The 17,493-nt window shown below is 42.7% G+C and overlaps 1 protein-coding gene across 2 annotated transcripts in view; it reads left to right on the top strand.

The window, feature by feature from the left end:
* GLYR1 (glyoxylate reductase 1 homolog) overlaps positions 1–17,493 on the top strand; it is a 37,905-nt gene that overhangs the window by 10,992 nt on the left and 9,420 nt on the right. For both annotated transcript variants that reach the window (XM_054589543.1, XM_054589544.1), the window contains exons 5-10: positions 266–508; positions 5,909–5,995; positions 7,421–7,477; positions 8,228–8,278; positions 8,371–8,444; positions 11,223–11,322. In XM_054589543.1, the coding sequence (XP_054445518.1) occupies positions 266–508; positions 5,909–5,995; positions 7,421–7,477; positions 8,228–8,278; positions 8,371–8,444; positions 11,223–11,322 (612 nt within the window). The remainder of the gene's footprint in view (positions 1–265; positions 509–5,908; positions 5,996–7,420; positions 7,478–8,227; positions 8,279–8,370; positions 8,445–11,222; positions 11,323–17,493) is intronic.

The following is a 17,493-nucleotide window of genomic DNA, read 5'->3' as shown; positions in this document are numbered from 1 at the left end:
CCTCTAGGATATATCCACTGCCTGGGTGTAAATCCCACGCCTTAGCTTTGGGACTGTGGGCAAGTGACTTGACTTTTTTTATTGTTATTTTTGTTTTAATCTGCTTCCCCAAATAGAAGTTGGGGTGGCAGCAGAGCCTGCTTTATAGGGTAGTTGTGCAGATAATGCATGTAAAGTGCTCACCATAGAGCATAGCTCATGTAAATGGTGGTGGCGATGGCAGCGGCTATTGTGGTGGTTATCATTATTATTATTAAACTTTCAGACGTCATCCCACAATTCTGCTGATGACAAGAATCGGCGTAATTCCAGTGAGGAGAGAAGTAGGCCAAACTCAGGTGATGAGAAGCGCAAGCTTAGCCTGTCTGAAGGGAAGGTGAAGAAGAACATGGGAGAAGGAAAGAAGAGGGTGTCTTCAGGCTCTTCAGAGAGAGGTTCCAAGTCCCCTCTGAAAAGAGCCCAAGAGCAGAGTCCCCGGAAGCGGGGTCGGCCCCCAAAGGATGAGAAGGTTTGTTTTATCTCTGCAGCTTCTGGGATTAGTGACTTCCTTTTGTATGCGGCAGAGTTGAGCTCTACAGTATTGCTTCAGTGCACTGAGTGAACGTAGAGTCCTGTGCTAAGTGCTGCCCCAAAGAATCCTGCAGACCAGGGGAAGGACACAGCCCGGATGCACAGGAGTGAAGTAAGAACACAAGACAGCAAAGGATCATACATTCAACTAAATGTTCGAGTCAAGAGAATGGTCCCCCTGAGCAGCATGCAGGGGCTGGCACTGCAAATGGCTTAGCAAGAAAGAAGGAAAGGCATTCCAGAGGTGGAAGGCATGGCTCATGTGGGGCTTTGTGTCATTGTGGACATTCTCAGTACAGCGAGAGGACAGGAAGGAGAGCAGAGAGAGAAAAGTAGGTTGTCATTGGATTGTGGAGAGTGTTGAGGTCTACTTAAGCAGTGTTGTGTTGTCATGAAGTCAGTAGGGTGCCATGAAGTTGTTTGAGCTGGGTGTGGAAGGGTCATTGATGCTCCAAGCTGTGTGTTAGTAGTCAAGGAGGGCATAGAAGAAAGGCTCAAAGCTAATTAGAAGGCTAAATCCAGGTGTGTGTTCATAAGGAGCTATCCTAAGGGGATGGTAGCAAATACTGAAAGGAACTGAGAGGCACTTCAGAGGAAGAGTTTATGAGATTTCTCAGCAACTGGTTATGTTGGGGATGAATGGGAAAAGGGAGAGATGATTCAAGTTTGTATCTAGGGAAATGGTGGTGACTTGCTTAAAAACAGAGGAGTCAGTTCCTGCCCAGGCACTTAAGTAGGCTACAGCTCTGTCCCCATACACCACAGTTGTGGGTTTGATCCCGAGTCAGGGTGCATGCAGAAATCAGCCAATGAATGGGAGGAACAACAAACTTGATGTCTGTCTCTCTCTTCCTTTCTGTTTCTCTCTAAAATCAATAAGTAAAATAAAAAAACAAAAACAAAAAACAGGAGTCGGGGGAGGAGCTGGGTCTTGGAGCAAGAAGACCAGTTCTCTTTTGAATGTGATACATTTGGGGTGATGCCTAGACTACCAGGGAGGCTTGGAATCCAGAACAGAAAAGTAAGTGTAGGAAGTGAATATGTAGGAAGAATGTTGGATCCATGAGACTAGATGGGTTTTGTGTTTGGGAAATAAAGGAGGGAGAAGAGTGAAAGGCAAGAGTCAGCTTTGCATTTAGAGTGTCTGTAGTTCAAGGTGAGAAGGAGTGTAGTGAAATGAAATAAAGCGGAAATAACATACCCCTCTCCTTCTTGTAAAGATTTTTGTGAAGTCTTATATGCCAAGGGAAGAGAATTTGAGATGTAGTGGGTAGTCTGTCTAACACAGGAAATTGTGAGAGCAGGATCAAGGGGTAAGAAGCCAGATGGCTGGCAGAAGCAGTTGGGTGATGAGGCCGTGATGAAATGCTAGACATCAAATCGAGATTTGCAAATTCAGACACCAGCAAGACCAGACAGGTAGTGGAAGTGAGTGGAGCCAACTGATGTAAGAAGAAATGGCTCAAGCTGGAGGTTCCACAACCCTGCCCTGCTTCCGTGCTGAGAGCATTAGGTTGGCAGTGGCTGGTGGCCTGGGGAAATCATGCCCTGTCCATGCTAACTTTTGCCAGACTGTCTGGTTTTGCTCAAGAGATGCTGGAAATACAGATTTTTATGGGAAATGTTCCAATTTTAAATGTCAGGAGCTAACTCAAATTTTGAGACACTTATTCCAAAGGAACATCTTCAGGCTAGATTCAGCCTGTGGGCTGCCACTGTGTGGCCTCTGTTAGAGAAGGCCCTTCATGCTGTCAAATGACCTGAGATGAGAGTGACTGTAGTGGTGGGGACAGCCTCAGGTGACCAGGAACCAAAGACAGCTGGTTTAGAAAACTGAACTACAGGCTGTGGAAAACTTTTCAGGAGGTGTGATCTCATTTGATCTAGTTGAATTTATTTCCAGGGATCCAAAGGAATCTGGACCATCAGGTTTTTATACAGTTCTACAAATTCATATTGTCTGGTGTCTTAAGCAATGAATCTCACCAACTCCTCTGCTGGCCCTAGAGAAATTACTTCTTTTCGGATAAAGGGAAGTACAAAGGAGAGGTTAGCAGGAGGGCCTTGAGTTTGAATCCCTGACTTGCTACAGCTTTGTGACTTTGACCAATTACCTTACCGTTGCCTTCTTTTCCTCGTCTGATCATTGGAGATAACAAAGATACCTACCTATTAGGTTGGTTTTGAGAATTACTGGATTTTGCTGTGTATAATGTACACCAAAATATATGGGATTATCATACCCATGTATAATGCACATCCTTATTTTTCCCTCAAAAATGTGGGCAAAAAAAATATTCATTATACATGGCAAAATATGGGTAAATGAGTAACACAAGCAAAGCACCTAGGACAGTTCCTGCAGTACATTGTATTAAGTATGTGATGAATGTCATACCTTTGTGGGGTGGTTTTATTTTTTCAGTAGTAGCCTATTGTGCAGTCAAGGCAGTGTTTTGGGGCAACCCCAGAGGCTGCTGCCAAGCTCACTGTGAGGCACTCCTCACAAGCCCCCAGTACAAAGCAGTTTACCCTTTGATCTGAATTATTAATTGGGGGCGTTGGAACATTCCTACTGCTGTCCTCAGAGCCAGGTCTCCATCCAGGAGCTCTACTGGCTGTTGACCTTTAGGGGGTTTCCTTCTACAAGGTCTCTATGCTTGACCTGGCCTCTAATGAAGGGTTTGTCAGGAGAGGAAAGAGCCTGGCTAGTAGTGCTGGGGAGACAACAGTTTCAGTTCAGACTGTTGATCTTAATTAAGCACCTTCAGGGATGTAGGTAATCTGTGCTTGGGTTTGGAATGTTATATCTTAAGATTTGATATATCCTGTGGTCTAAAAAGAGTATGTTTGTTGCCATAGTAATTGTCACTTGGCTGTGAAGCACCTCTCTGCAACAGAGAACAGTAGCCTCGGCTGATAAATGGGCAAAGCCCTGATGATTAGTGTTCTCCTGTCCTATGAGGATTAACAAAAAAGACTGACCTTGATGGTAGAGGTGTCAACTACATGCAGGAAGACAGAGGCTGGGTTTGTGTCTACACATTCGTCCAAGCCCTGAGCTGAGAACTACAACTCTAGGCACAAAGCACCCAGGCAGAATAGGACTGCCTGTCCTGTGGCTGTCCTAAAATCCAGACTAATACAGAGAGCACTGATTTGGGAGTCAAGGCCTTTGGTTAGTGCTAAATGGAGAGCTGTGTTCTCTGCCTTACTCGTTCTGTCATTTTGGTCTGAGGCAAGTCATTAAAGCTGTGCTGCCCCTAGTCACAGGTGACTGTTTACATTTAAATTCAGTACAGTTTAAAATGCAGTTCCTCAGTCCCCTAGCCACATACCTGGTGCTCGTCGGTGGACCTGTGACTAGTGGCTATAGTATTGGTGCAGATATGGAGCATGTTCATCATGGCAGAAAATTCTTTTTGGCAGTACTGCATTAGGCCTCTTATCCCCAACCCTGTGTATTCAATAAATATTTATTGAGCATCTCTCCCACAGCCCAGATGTCTAGAGATAAAGCAACATGAAAGATAGACAAAACCCTTGTCATATCCATTTTTTTAATAAATATTGAACACCAACTGTGTGCCAGGAATGGTTCCCAGTGTGGGATATAAAGTAAACAAAATTGGCAATGTTCTTACATTCATAGAACTTACTTATAATAACATAGACCCTGAAGCCAAATTCCTTGGATTTAAATTTTATCTACCACACATTATTAGCTCTGTGACCTTAGGCAAGGTTACTTAAGCTCTCTGTGTCTCAGTTTCCTCCACGGTAAAATGAAGATGATAATAGTTGTTTCATGAGGTTGTGACAATTATGTGAGAATATACATATAAAACAGAGCGCTAATATCTGGCACATGCTAAAGCCCTGTAAAAGCTTTGGCTGTCATTATGGTCATCATTAGCATCACATTCCAGTGGGGGATGATACGAAGAGCTCAGGGAAAGCACTGTGATAAAATGGGATTTCAATGGAGACCTAAAACAAGCACATGAACCAAATAGATAACTGTCAGAAGAGCGTTCCCAGCAGTGCAAAGACACTGAGGCAGTTGCATGTTTGGTGTTTCAGGGGAATGGGGACGCAGGGCCAAGGGAGTGCTGGTGAGCCAGAGAATAGTGAGGGAGAGAAAGAACAGGACATGAGGTTGGAGATTAGCCTGGAGTAGGGGTTGCAGCACATTTAGGACCCCATGGGCCACAATAACAAAGCTTCTAGCTTGACTCTGTGAGACAGGAAGCCAGTTTTAGGCAGAGAAGTGGCATGTTTCACTCTGGCTGCTGTGTACATACTCAACTGAAGGGATAGGGGTCCAGAGCAGAAGCAGAGAGATTCCTTTTGCTTTGGTCCAAGTAACAGGCAATGGTGGCCTGAGCCTTGGGTGTTAGTGGTGGGGGTGCTCAGAAAAACGGGTCCCACATTGCTATGTGTAAAGCCAATGGATTAGAGGAGAGAACAGGGTAGAATCAAGGACTCCAAGGACCTTGGCCTGGTAGAATGGAGTTGCTGTTTTCTGAGGTTGGGAGCCTGTGGAAGGAGCTGTTTGGGCAGGGAAATCCAGAATTCAGTTGGGTATGTCGAGAATTCCATTGGATATCCAAGTAGAAGTGTCGGGATGTCCACTGTGGCTGGAAGATAGCAGATGGAGAAAGGGAGTAGGAGGTAAAGTCATTGGTGGAGGGGACGCGAGCAGACCAGTCGTAAAGCTGGAACAGTGCTTCTTTGCCCAGGACAGTGGATCAGACCCTTGAAAAAGGGCAGCCAGCCTCATTGCGCTGGCCTCCTTCTTGCATCAATCTGGGGAGAGAACAGGGCTGTTGGCTCCAGACCACCCTGAGTTCTAACTCTGGCTTTGTCACTTAGTATCTGGAAAATATTGGGCGGATTTCCCCATGGGTACCATGTGGCTTTCTTAGCTTTTCTTGAGACCTGGCGGATTCTTTCTGAAGCCACTACTGTTTCCTTCATGTTTGTTATTCGCCATAAGGAATTTTTCTCTGTGACCTGCTAACAAAACTGAAGACCATAGTTGCGCTTTCCTTTATTAAACACAAGAACACATTTTATTACTTCAAGAACAGAAAAAAGGGCCACTCTCTGTTGATGAAACTTGCCCTGTTTCTCCCAATGGACAGTCATCAGAACCATAGCTGGAGATTTAAGCTTGACTGACACTGAGACTATGGAGCTGGCTAGGGGTTTAGTTTGGATGGAATGTGACTAAAGGAAGCAGAGCAGTGACGAGGTGCTACCCAATTTGGAGCAGTAAGACATATGCTTCTGAGGTCCCCACAGTGTCTTGACAATAATGCCTTTCCCTCTGTAGGATCTCACCATTCCTGAGTCTAGTACTGTGAAAGGGATGATGGCCGGACCCATGGCTGCATTTAAATGGCAACCGACTGTGAGTGAGGTAAGGAGTGTTCCCACGGACCAGTACAAGGCTGGCCTCCGAGCTGGGTTCCTGGCCTGACTGCACTGTACTTTTCCTTTTTCTCCTTCTCGTGTGTGAGGGTTTTGGGGGTTGGTTTGTTTTAAGATTTTATTTATTTATGTTTAGCTAGAGGGGAAGTCAGGGAGGAAGAGACAGAGAGATACATCGATGTGTGAAAGATACTCGATGTGTGAAAGATACATCGATGGGTTGCCTCTCACACACCCCCAACTGGGGACCTGGCCTGCACTGCAGGCATGTGCCCTGACAGGGAATTGAACTGGCAATCTTTCAGTTCGCAAACTGGTGCTCAGTCCACTGAGCCACAGAAGCCTGGATGAGGGTTTTTCTTTTTCTTTTCTTTCTGACCTCTCCCCCACATACCGAGGGTTTTTTTTTAAATTGCCACACAGTACAAAGAAGTATGAGGTAAAGACTGCAAGTCTCCACTCTCAGGCGTGCTCATTGTTAAGTTAGATGTAACTCATTCCAGCCCCTTTGTTATACCCACTAAGCCATCATTTACTAATTTTATGTATATATACACACACAAACACACATATATGCACACCTATGTGTAGTTTGTGTTGTTGAGACGGGGGTTGTGGGGTCATCTGCAGATTTTTTTCATTTAATGCTTCATAAACACCCTTTCACTGTCTATATATACAACTTTGATATTTAGTAGCCATATGGTATTCCATCCTTGGTGTAGATGCACCCTTTTCATGTTACTGGGCCTAATTGTGAAAAGCCCTTGAAAGTCCTGGAATTGCTGCCACCTTACTTCTATTAACATCAATCCTCAGTGGGACAAAATACTCAAGGGTCTGGTTCCAGACACAACTAGGCAAAAACCCTAAAATTTAAAGTCCCCAAAATTGTTTTGCCTTTGTCAACTGTTACCCAACATGGCTAGTGAATGCTGGGCTGTAAAAATAGTAATATGCCTCCCCTGGCCTGGTAGCTCAGTTGGTTAGAGTACTGTCCTGATATGCCAGAGTTACAGGTTCAATCCCCGGTCAGGACACATATGAGAATCAACCAAAGAATACAGAAACAAGTAGAACAACAAATTAATGTGTGTGCCTGTCTCCCCCCAAATTAATAAATGAAAAATAAAATTACTAGTATGCCTTTTAAATATTTTCCCATACTGTTACTGCAATAATTTGTATACCAAGCTGGCAGAAATACATATACTTGAAGCAAGTTTTCCTTTAGCTGGGACAGAAGTCGTTTACAAAAGGCTTAGACCAACAACGGGAAAAGAGTTTCCCGGAAATTATAAAATTAAGACCAGCTACCAGGGGTGTTTCATCCAAAGAAGAGTAATTACCAGACAGAAGGAAGTGACCTTTAGTGGAAGATGACTTGTTTTATTTAATACTTTCCTTGTTTCAGCCTGTTAAAGATGCAGACCCCCATTTCCATCACTTCCTGCTCAGCCAAACTGAGAAGGTGAGTTGTTCTTTGAAGCTCTTGATCCTTGGTCAGGGGCTAGCATAAAGGAAAGTGTTGCTCCATTAGACCCTTACCGTACTAGTCTGAAAAGTTAGACTCTGCCTGTATCACTGCCCAGAGCAGCTAGTTAAAAAGTTGCATGGGGGCACACTTCTCAATCAGGTGTCGTTAAGATTAAAAATACACCCCCCCCCCCCCCCCCCCAAAAAAAAAAAAAAGATTTTAAAACTCATGAGCTGTGTGCTTGAGATGTTTATGGTTGCCTTCAGAATCTAGGGCAGAAACCAGACCTTGTGAGCTGTCAGCCACCTGTGGGGTAGCCCATGCTACTGGGTGGACACCCTCCGTAGCCCTCTAAGTGTGGAGGGAAATTTCCCGAAGTGACTACAAGTCCTACAAGGCCATGGGTTAGGCTGAGCCTTGATAAGATCTGCTGAGTTGGTCAGAGCTGGGTTCCATGCCCAGTTACACTGACCAGCTAGCTGCTCTGTAATTCTGGGTGCACAACTTAACACCTCTGATTCTTAATGTCGTCGTCAACCAAAGGACCTTACAGAGTTGCATGGAGAATTGAATGAGGTAATGTGTGTTAACTGCCTGTGTCATCTGGAATGTTCAGTAAAACTGAACACCAAGTAAGATTTTATTGTAACATCCAGTGTTAGGCTTAACTTTTTAGGCAAATTAAAATGAAGACTTGTTAAGTGTTCAGTTTAATAACTGGATTTTTTTCTCCCTCTTTATTAGCCAGCTGTCTGTTACCAAGCAATCACAAAGAAGTTGAAAATATGTGAAGAGGTATGTGGGCTCCACACCTCCTCATTTTTCATCATCCCCTGGGGCCTTGCCATGGGCAGATTGACCTGATGATTTGTGCTTCCTTTCCCTAGGAGACTGGATCCACCTCCATCCAGGCAGCAGACAGCACAGCCGTGAATGGCAGCATCACACCCACAGACAAAAAGTAGGACCTTTAACGAAAGGCTTCCTGTGGCTCTGGTCCTTCTAGGGGGTTGGGGGTGGCTCCAAGGGGGCTCTTTAAGGGTTTTACCACAGCCATTGCTTGAACTGAATGTAAAGAAAGGAAGAGAGTTGTAATCCTTACTGATAATGATTTGCCTAGGAGCAAATCGACTTGCAGGAAACAAAAGTTGTCCATAAATGTATGGTGAAGTTGACTTCCTAGGTCACCAGTTGGTCTGCAAGCAGGGAACACTTGATTCTGTGTCTCAGGCTTTTCCTGTGCCTCAGAATCACCTGGAAGGCTGCTGATAAAGCATTGATTATTAGGCCCACCCCAGGGGTTTTCTCAGTAGGTCTGAGGTCGAGTCCAAAAATTGGTATTTTGGACAAGTTCGCAGGTATGCTGTTGCTGTTAGGAGACTACACTTTGAGAATCCCAAGCTTAGTAGAATTGTGATGAAAACCCTGAATTTGACTGGGGGGGTACATTAGATAAAGACATTTAGAATAAAGCTTATCTTCCTGCCCTCCCTAGCTTTCCCTGCTGTCACCTCTCGGTCCTTCTCATATACCTGCCTGTTGCTCTGTGTTCTGCTCAGGCAGGTGGGAGAGCCTTGTCTGAGATCCCCAAACCTTAGCTTGCACCCACACTCACCTTTGCCCTTTCTCTGTTGGCCAGTTGTGTTTCCAGAGTCATGATGATGAAAAAGGTTCTTTGCTAAGAAGGAGCATTCTTCTGAGCAAGATAGCTAAGTCTGAATTTCCTATCTGTGTCTTCCAAAAGCAGCTTTCTCAGGCTAAAACCAAGGCATCTTTTACTTCATTTTTAATTTTTTTGTATTATCAAAATAACTGATGCTACCAGTCATTTGAGGTGAACTTTGCTTTGTAGAGTGGAGGAGATAGAGGCATGTTATATGCTAATAAAAAAGGACATGGGTCCTAGCCAGATAACTCAATTGATTGGAATGTTTTTCCATGCATCAGAAAGTTGCAGGTTCAATCCCTGGTCACGGCACATACCTAGGTTGTGGGTTCGATCCCTAGTTGGGCACATATAGGAGGCAACAGAGTGATGTTTCTTACATTGATGTCTCTCTCCCTTTCTCCCTCCATCCCTCTCTCTCTAAAATCAATAAACATACCCTGTGGTGAGGATTAAAAGGGGGGTGTTGAGATGAGTGTCACCCATTCATTTGATGAAGATTATGTTGATTTTAATTTGTTTAAAAAAACTACGACTAGTTAAGGACAGAGTTCAGTGCTTTCACCCAAGGCCCATCATGCCCCAGTAGTGAAATACTTTCTTAACCTGAGTGTGATGCCAACTGCAAAGCTAACCAGCTGTATTGTTCTCAGTCCACTTAGTCCACATTCTCCATCTCATCTCAAGGCCCCCATGAAGGACTATCAGTTGCCATATTAAAAATCCAGAAGCTTCAGGTCTGCTGCATGTCCTAGGACACCAAGAAACAGAAAGAGAGTTAATCTTCATGTTTTAGAATCACAGGGAAAACTACCAGATAGCTGTGAATGACAAAAGATTGTTTTTAAGCTTTGGCTTGAAACTTAGTGGACAGGGTGCCATTTGGTAAGGAAGTTGGTCGATTACATTTTTGACATTTGATTCAAATAACTTAGAGCAAGCGGGGACAGATAGTGTGAGAAGTGCATATTCCATCAGAGATTAGGGGAAACTCTTAGGTACAAGAGCTAGTTTGCAGAAGTGGCTACCAAATGTGATTCCCCAGACACTGAAAATACTGAAAGGGTAATGCAGGTCAAAGTGGAAAAGTTGCAGAGGATGTCTAGAGCTGAGAGAAAGCCCAAGGTGAAAACTAGAACATGGTGTAATAACAGTGAAGAAAGAGGCATTGTTTAGCCAACTCGCATACCAGGAGAGATATTAAAGAAGTATAGGAACCAAAAAAAGATATTTGAGCAAGGTATAATCATCTGTAAAAGCAGTAGTAGCTAATAGTCCCCAAATTCTCAGGGTTGCAGGACAGAGTAGGCTGGAGGAAATGAGGGTAAACAGAGCGTAAGAAGGATCACAATGGGCCTGCAGTCAGAAGGGCGAGGGAGGGAACAGGAAAGGGATAGGCCAACAGACAGCAGTAATGGGGAAAGGTGCAGGAGAAGGCAAGCATGGAAAGAACTCACGCACTGGGAAAGGTTGGCTCCAAAGCTTAGGTGAAGCTTTGAAGAAGAGGGACAAGGCTTGTGTCTGCTAACAAGAAGAATGCAAAGGTGGTATAGTTGGAGTCTAGAGAGAGAGGGGAAGACTGGGACCCTGACTTCTGCCATTGAGGAAGGTGGCTGGCTCTTACAGATATTTCAGTTACTCAGGGATCATGATGTGTTTTTTAAGTGGCATCTGAAGGCCTACCACTTGAAACTCTTGCAAAGCTAAAAACAGGTATCTTTCTCATCACGAAATTGTAAGCTCAGACCCTCTCCCAAAGCAGCAAGGAAATGATTTGGAACTCTTGCCCTAAACCATATGTGTCATATTTCTTTCCGTGGCAGTCAAGGGTTTAGAAATGCCCGTTTAAATTTAGGGACACTTTTAAACAATGGCAAAATAAGAAAAGACGCAATCTGCATACACCACGTCTGGCTCTGTGCTTGTGGTGTTAGGACACTGCTGAACAGTGTTTCTGGTGGTCTGAAGTTCCACTCCAGGTTTTCAAGGAAGCAGAGTCTGCAGCGGTCAGAACACCTCCTTACCTTGTCCTTTCCACTCTACCCCAAACTTACCATTTTCTCTCTTTTTCAGGATAGGATTTTTGGGCCTCGGCCTCATGGGAAGTGGCATTGTCTCCAACTTGCTAAAAATGGGTCACACAGTGACTGTCTGGAACCGGACTGCTGAGAAAGTAAGCATTAATGAGTGGTGCTTATCAAGCAGGGTGGGACTCCTTGACGCATGGAGTTTGGGTAACTGAGGATGGGAATGTCTTCCTGATGCTTCACTCAGCATTCTGTACATGATAGGGTAGGAGAAGCCAAGCTCTTATTCAGGCAGGTGGAGATGTAGATGCAGATAAAAAAAAAGCGTAGAGTATTAGTATAAAAACTAAACGTTTAAAAATACCCACGTGTAGTAGCCCTGGACAGGCTCAGTTGATTTGTGTGTCATCCCATATACTAGGGGTCCCCAACCCCCCAGCCACGGTCATGGACCAGTACCAGTCCAAGGCCTGTTAGGAACCAGGCCACACACAGCAGGAGGTGAGCTTGAATGTACTGTGCTTGAATCATCCCAAAACCATTCTCCCCACCCCTGGTCATGGAAAAATTGTCTTCCATGAAACCAGTCCCTGATGCCAAAAGGGTTGAGGGCCACTGCCGTACACCAAGAGGCTGTGGGTTCAGTTCAGGTCAGGACACACCTGGGTTGCAGGTTTGACCCCCGTTGGTATGTACAGGAGGCAACAAATTGATGTTTCTCTCTCACTGTATATGTCTCTTTCTCCCTCCCTCGCTCTCTTCCTCCCTCCGAAATCTATTGAAAAAAAAATATCCTCAGATGATGATTATTTAAAAAAAAGAGAGATTTAAAACTAAGTGAAAATTCCTCTCTCCCTGCCATTACATGAGCTAACTCAGGTTAGGTTTTTACATCCTCTCTTCCAAGCCCATGGAAATAAGAGTGCGTGTGTATTATGAATTCACTGATAATGAATGCGTATAGATAGATCTGCTTTCTTTTCAGTGGCTGTATTGTTTTCAGTTGTTTAGATTGTGTTAACAGAGCTGTGCAGTCCAGCATTCTGCAGTGATGATGTTCTGTATCTGCGTTGTACAGTGCGGTAGCTACCAGCCACATGTGGCTATGGAACGCTTGAAACAAGGCTAGTACAACGGAAGAATTGAATTTTTAATTTTTTTTTTTCATTTAAATTCAAACAGTCCCCTCTGGCTTGTGGCTACTGTATTAGACAGAATAGTTTTAGAAGTTCTTAACCTAAGGTGGCAGCCCAAATCTTCGAGCGGTCTATGCATGCCATGACTTAGAATTCCAAAGCTGTGAATGTGCACCTTTTATAATAGAGGTCCTGGGTCCCATCAAATTGTCATCCAAGAAAAGGTGAAGAACTGTGGTCTGAGTACTAGAAAATCAACACTGCCAGGAACAAAGAAAAGGTTGAGAAAGGACTGGCTTATTGAGGAACAAAGTGTAACTGAACATGTATTTGTGAAATGATTGGGTGCATGTCCCCTTATGAACAGAGGTGAAGGCTGAATTGAGGTACGATTGCTGAAGGAGGTGGTGGAGCTGATGGATTTGAATGAACAAAAATGTTCTAGACAAAGTAAAAAATTCACTTTGCTGTAACAGAGGTCCCATCAGCAGGCTAGTTTATGATTCAAGGCTAGAATACCCAGGAAATCTAGAGGTGCACAATGGTAGAATGTCAGGAAAACTAGAAAAACAGAGTGTTTGCTTATAAGTTCATTCTCCTTTGATAAAAGTGCCCCTGGTCTTTCTGTTTGTTTGGGGTTTTTTTCTCTCTCTCTTTTTTTTTTATTGTCTTTTTTTTAAGTTTATTTTACTGATTATACTGTTACGGTTGTCCTATTTTTTTTCTCCCCTTTATTCCCCTCTGCCTTGCACCCCCGTCCCACCCCCATTCCCTCCCACATTCATGTTCATGGTTCGTACATGTAAGTTCTTTGGCTTCTCCATTTCCTATGCTATTCTCAACCTCCCCCTGCCTATTTTGTACCTACCATTTATGCCTTTTATTCCCCATACCTTTTCCCTGATTCCCCCTGTTCCCCCTCCCCATTGATAACCTTCCTCTCTGATCTCCATTTCTGTAATTCTGTTCCTGTTCTAGTTGTTTGCTTTGTTTTTGTTTTTGTTTTTAGATTCAGTTGTTGATAGTTGTGAATTTGTTGTCATTTTATTGTTCATAGTTTTTGATCTTTTCTTAGATAAGTTCCTTTAACCTTTCGTATAAGGCCTTAGTGATAAATTCCTTTAACTTGACCTTATCTGGGAAGCACTTTATCTGCCGTTCCATTCTAAATGAGAGCTTTGCTGGATAGAGGAATCTTGGATGTAGGTCCTTGCTTTCCGTGACTTTGAAAACTTCTTGTCTGCAAGGTTTCTTTTGAGAAATAAGTTGGTAGTTTTAAATGGGCACTCCTTTGTAGGTAACTGTCTCCTTTCCTCTTGCTGCTTTTAAGATTCTCTTCTCCTTATCTTTAATCTTAGGTGACTTAATTATGATGTGCCTTGGTATGTGCTTCCTTGGGTCCAACTTCTTTGGGACTCTCTGAGCTTCTTGGATCTCCTGGAGGTCTTTTTCCTTCACCAGATGGGGGAAGCTCTCCTCCATTATTTTTTCAAATAAGTTTTCAATTACTTGCTCTTCCTCTTCTCCTTCTGGCACCTCCATGATTTGGATGTTGGAACATCAAAGGTGTCCTGGTGGTCCCTAAGCCTCTCCTCATTTTTTTGAATTCTTGCTCCTTCATTCTCTTCTGATTGAATGTTTATTTTTTCCTCCTGTTCCAAATTGTTGAATTTCAGTCCTGATTTCCTTCCCTTCACTGTTGGTTCCCTGTATATTTTTCTTTATTTCACTTTGCATAGCCTTCACTTTTTTCACTATTTTGCGACCATACTCAACCATTTCTGTGAGCATCCAGATTACCAGTGTTTGAACTGTGCATCTGATAGGTTGGCCATCTCTTCATCACTTAGTTCTTTTTTTAGAGTATTGATCTGTTTTTTCATTTGGGCCTTTTTTTTTTTTTTTTTTTTTTTTTTGTCTTGGCTCTCCTGTTACATTGTAAGGGGCAGAGCCCTAGATATTTGCCAGGGTAGGGCAGCTCACATTGCTGTGTTGTGGCGCTGTTTTGGGAGGCGTAGGGTCCAAGAGGGAACAGTGCTGCTTGCTTGCTCACTTGCTTGGCTCTCACCCCACTTTCCATCACTTCCCTCACTTCCCACAAGCAGATTGTGCCCTTTCAGGTGCTTATTTCCATGTGGGGTGGGCTTATGTACGTTCTAGGACCCTGTGGGTCTCTCCAATGAACACTCCTGTGAGTCTGGGAGTTTCTCCTGCTGTCGCAACCCACAGAGGTTTTTACAGCCAGGGATTTTGATGCTTCTCTTTACCCCACTGGAACCCTGGGTTGTGCTGTCTGTCTCACTCCCCTCTTGTTCCTCCCAGTTTATCTGCATGCAGATCTGTGGCCGCCAGCCACCATTCACCTACCCATCCCTCCAACCACTGCCTTGCCACATGTCCCCTCTGCCCCAGCTGCCTGTCTCCACTCCTCCTGGCAGTCTGGATAAAAGTTTCTTCTTTAATTCCTTGGTTGTCAGACTTCCATACAATTTGATTTTCTGGCGTTTCTCATTTTTTGTTTTTAAATTTGTTGCCCCTTTTTCAGTTGTGCGAGGAGGAAAAGTGTAACTATCTACGCCTACATCTTGGCCAGAAATAGCCTTTCTGTTTTCTTGATTACACAGCCTAAATATTGTAAACAAGGCCATTCTTTCCAGATTAATTTATAGGAAGGCTGTAGAACAAAGGTGGTAGAACTTGAGTTTGGAATAGGGCAGACCTAATCTAAGTCACACTTTGCTCTTTGCCCTCTTCAGCAAGATAGTTTATTTCTGTAGGCCTATAAAATGATGACAGCAAAAGCCCCTGCTTCATGGGGACGTGAAGCTTAATTGAGATGATGTAAGGTACTCAGCACAGTACCTGGCACAAATTATTTAGTAAATGTTGCCTTTAAAAAGCCATTTAATTCTTACGACAATCTCCATGGAAATTTTATAAAAGAATCTTAATAAAGAGTGATTCTGTGTTTCTTCTAGAAAAATGGGAAACATTTTTAAATTTTCAGAAAAAGGAGAGTAATGAGCAGGTCTCTCCCAGGCAGAGGTAAAAACATAACATAAAGCCACATACTAAAAGGACAAAATGCTGTTGTGCCATAGTAAACACACAGACCCACCAGGTAGCCAGAAAACCTAGGACTTCCTCTAACAGAGGTTGCTTGCTATAAATCAATGAGATAGAAGGGTTGGTCAGTAAATTCTGTTCAGGACAACTGGTTAGAAATTTGAGGAAATACCAATCTCACATTCTCCTTGTCTCAAGGCCAAAATGAAGGACTGTGAGTTGCCATGTTAAAAACCCAGAAGCTTCCAGTTTACTGTGTGTCCTAGAACACCAAGAAACAGAAAGAGAATTAGTCCTTATGTTTTAGAATCATAGGGGAAACTTGCACTACCCAGGTAGCTGTGAATGAGAAAAGATTGTGTTTTGTTTTGTTTTTAAGATTTTATTTATTTACTCTTTAGAGAGGGGGGAGGAAGGAAGGAAGAGAGGTAGAGAAACATCAGTGTGAAACATCAATGTGCGATAGAGACATCAATCAGTTGCCTCTCACACCCCCCCAACTGAGGACCTGACATGCAACCCTCACACGTGCCCTGTCTGAGAATCAAACTGACAGCCTTTCAGCTCACAGGCTGGCTGGCGCTCAATCCACTGAGCCACACCAGCCAGAGCAAGATTGCATTTTTAAGCTTTGACTTGAAACTTAGTGGACAAGAGAGCCTTTTGCTGAGGAAGGTAGTCGATTACATTTTTGATGTTTGAGTCAAATAACTTAGAGCAGGCAGGGACAGATAGTGTGAGAAGTGCATATTCCATCAGGGATTAGGGGAAACTCCAAGTACAAGGCCTAGGTTGCAGAAGTGGCTACAGGTGTGATTCCCCAGACACTGAAAATACTAAAAGGGTAACAGGTCAAAGTGGAGAAGCTGCAGAGGATGTCTAGAGCTGAGAGAAAGCCCAAGATGAAAACTAGAACATGGGGTAACAAGAAGTGAAGAAAGAGGCATTGTTTAACCGAGTCACATGCCAGGAGAGATATTAAAGAAGTATAGAACAACTGGTTAGAAATTTGAGGAAATACTAATCTCTCTTCCTACTGTATAATAAAATATATTCTAGATATATTACTGAATTTTTTCCAAAGGAAAAACCAGAACAGAATAAAATTAAATATTAACATAGATCTTTCTAAGCCTACACACACTCAAAATCACTAAAGAAAAAGATGAATAGGGTTTTTTTCCTTTTTTTCATTACAGTTTACATTTAATATTACTTTGTATTAGTTTCAAGTATACAGCATAGTGGTTAGATAATCGTATACACACACTCAAAATCACTAAAGAAAAAGATGAATAGGGTTTTTTTTCTTTTTTTCATTACAGTTTACATTTAATATTACTTTGTATTAGTTTCAAGTATACAGCATAGTGGTTAGATAATCGTATACTTTACAAAGTATTCCCCCCAATATTTCCAGTACACACTTGGCACCATACAAAAGGTGAAGTTTTCAGTAATACTCCCCACAACAAAAACATAAAATTTAAAGTATACCAATTAAAAGTGCTTATAGCAAATATGACAGAATTAGAGTAATATGTTGATTTCGTGAAATACATAGTTTGATAACTCAAGCTCACAGAAGAAGACACAATTAAAAATCAAAGTTATTTTTAAACGTTTAATAATTGGAAGTAATTAAAATATATCACAAAATGTTGCTATTTTTAGCTGATTACGAGTAGGATAAAATTTTAAAGTAGTTATGGATGCTTGTTTGTTTGTTTGTTTTTTTAATGATGTACTCAGTGCTAGTGATTTGAAACCTTGCTGGTGATTCTTGTATATTTACTCAGCCCCGTTAGAAAGCCATTTGTCTACATTTATTACGAGCTTGAAAAATATTTGGAGCCTGTTTTATTCTTAGAGTCCTAAATTCAAAACACAGAAGGGAAATATTATACATAAATATAATTTCTTAGGGTCACTTATAATTAAAAGCAGTCCAGATATCAAACTGCAGAGGCGCCATTGAGTAAATCCAGGTATGTTTCTTAATGGAATATTTTGCAGCCATCCATTGTAAGTGATGATTATAAGAGACTACAATATGGATAAATGTCTTAGAAAATATTAAAAGTTGGATACAAAATAGGTTCAGATTATTCTAAT

The sequence above is a fragment of the Pteronotus mesoamericanus genome, unplaced genomic scaffold (assembly GCF_021234165.1).
Source record: "Pteronotus mesoamericanus isolate MK-2021 breed Mesoamerican mustached bat unplaced genomic scaffold, CSHL_Meso_final scaffold_167, whole genome shotgun sequence".
In the NCBI taxonomy this organism is placed as follows: Eukaryota; Metazoa; Chordata; class Mammalia; order Chiroptera; family Mormoopidae; genus Pteronotus; species Pteronotus mesoamericanus.
This window is presented reverse-complemented; position numbering and strand designations above follow the sequence as displayed.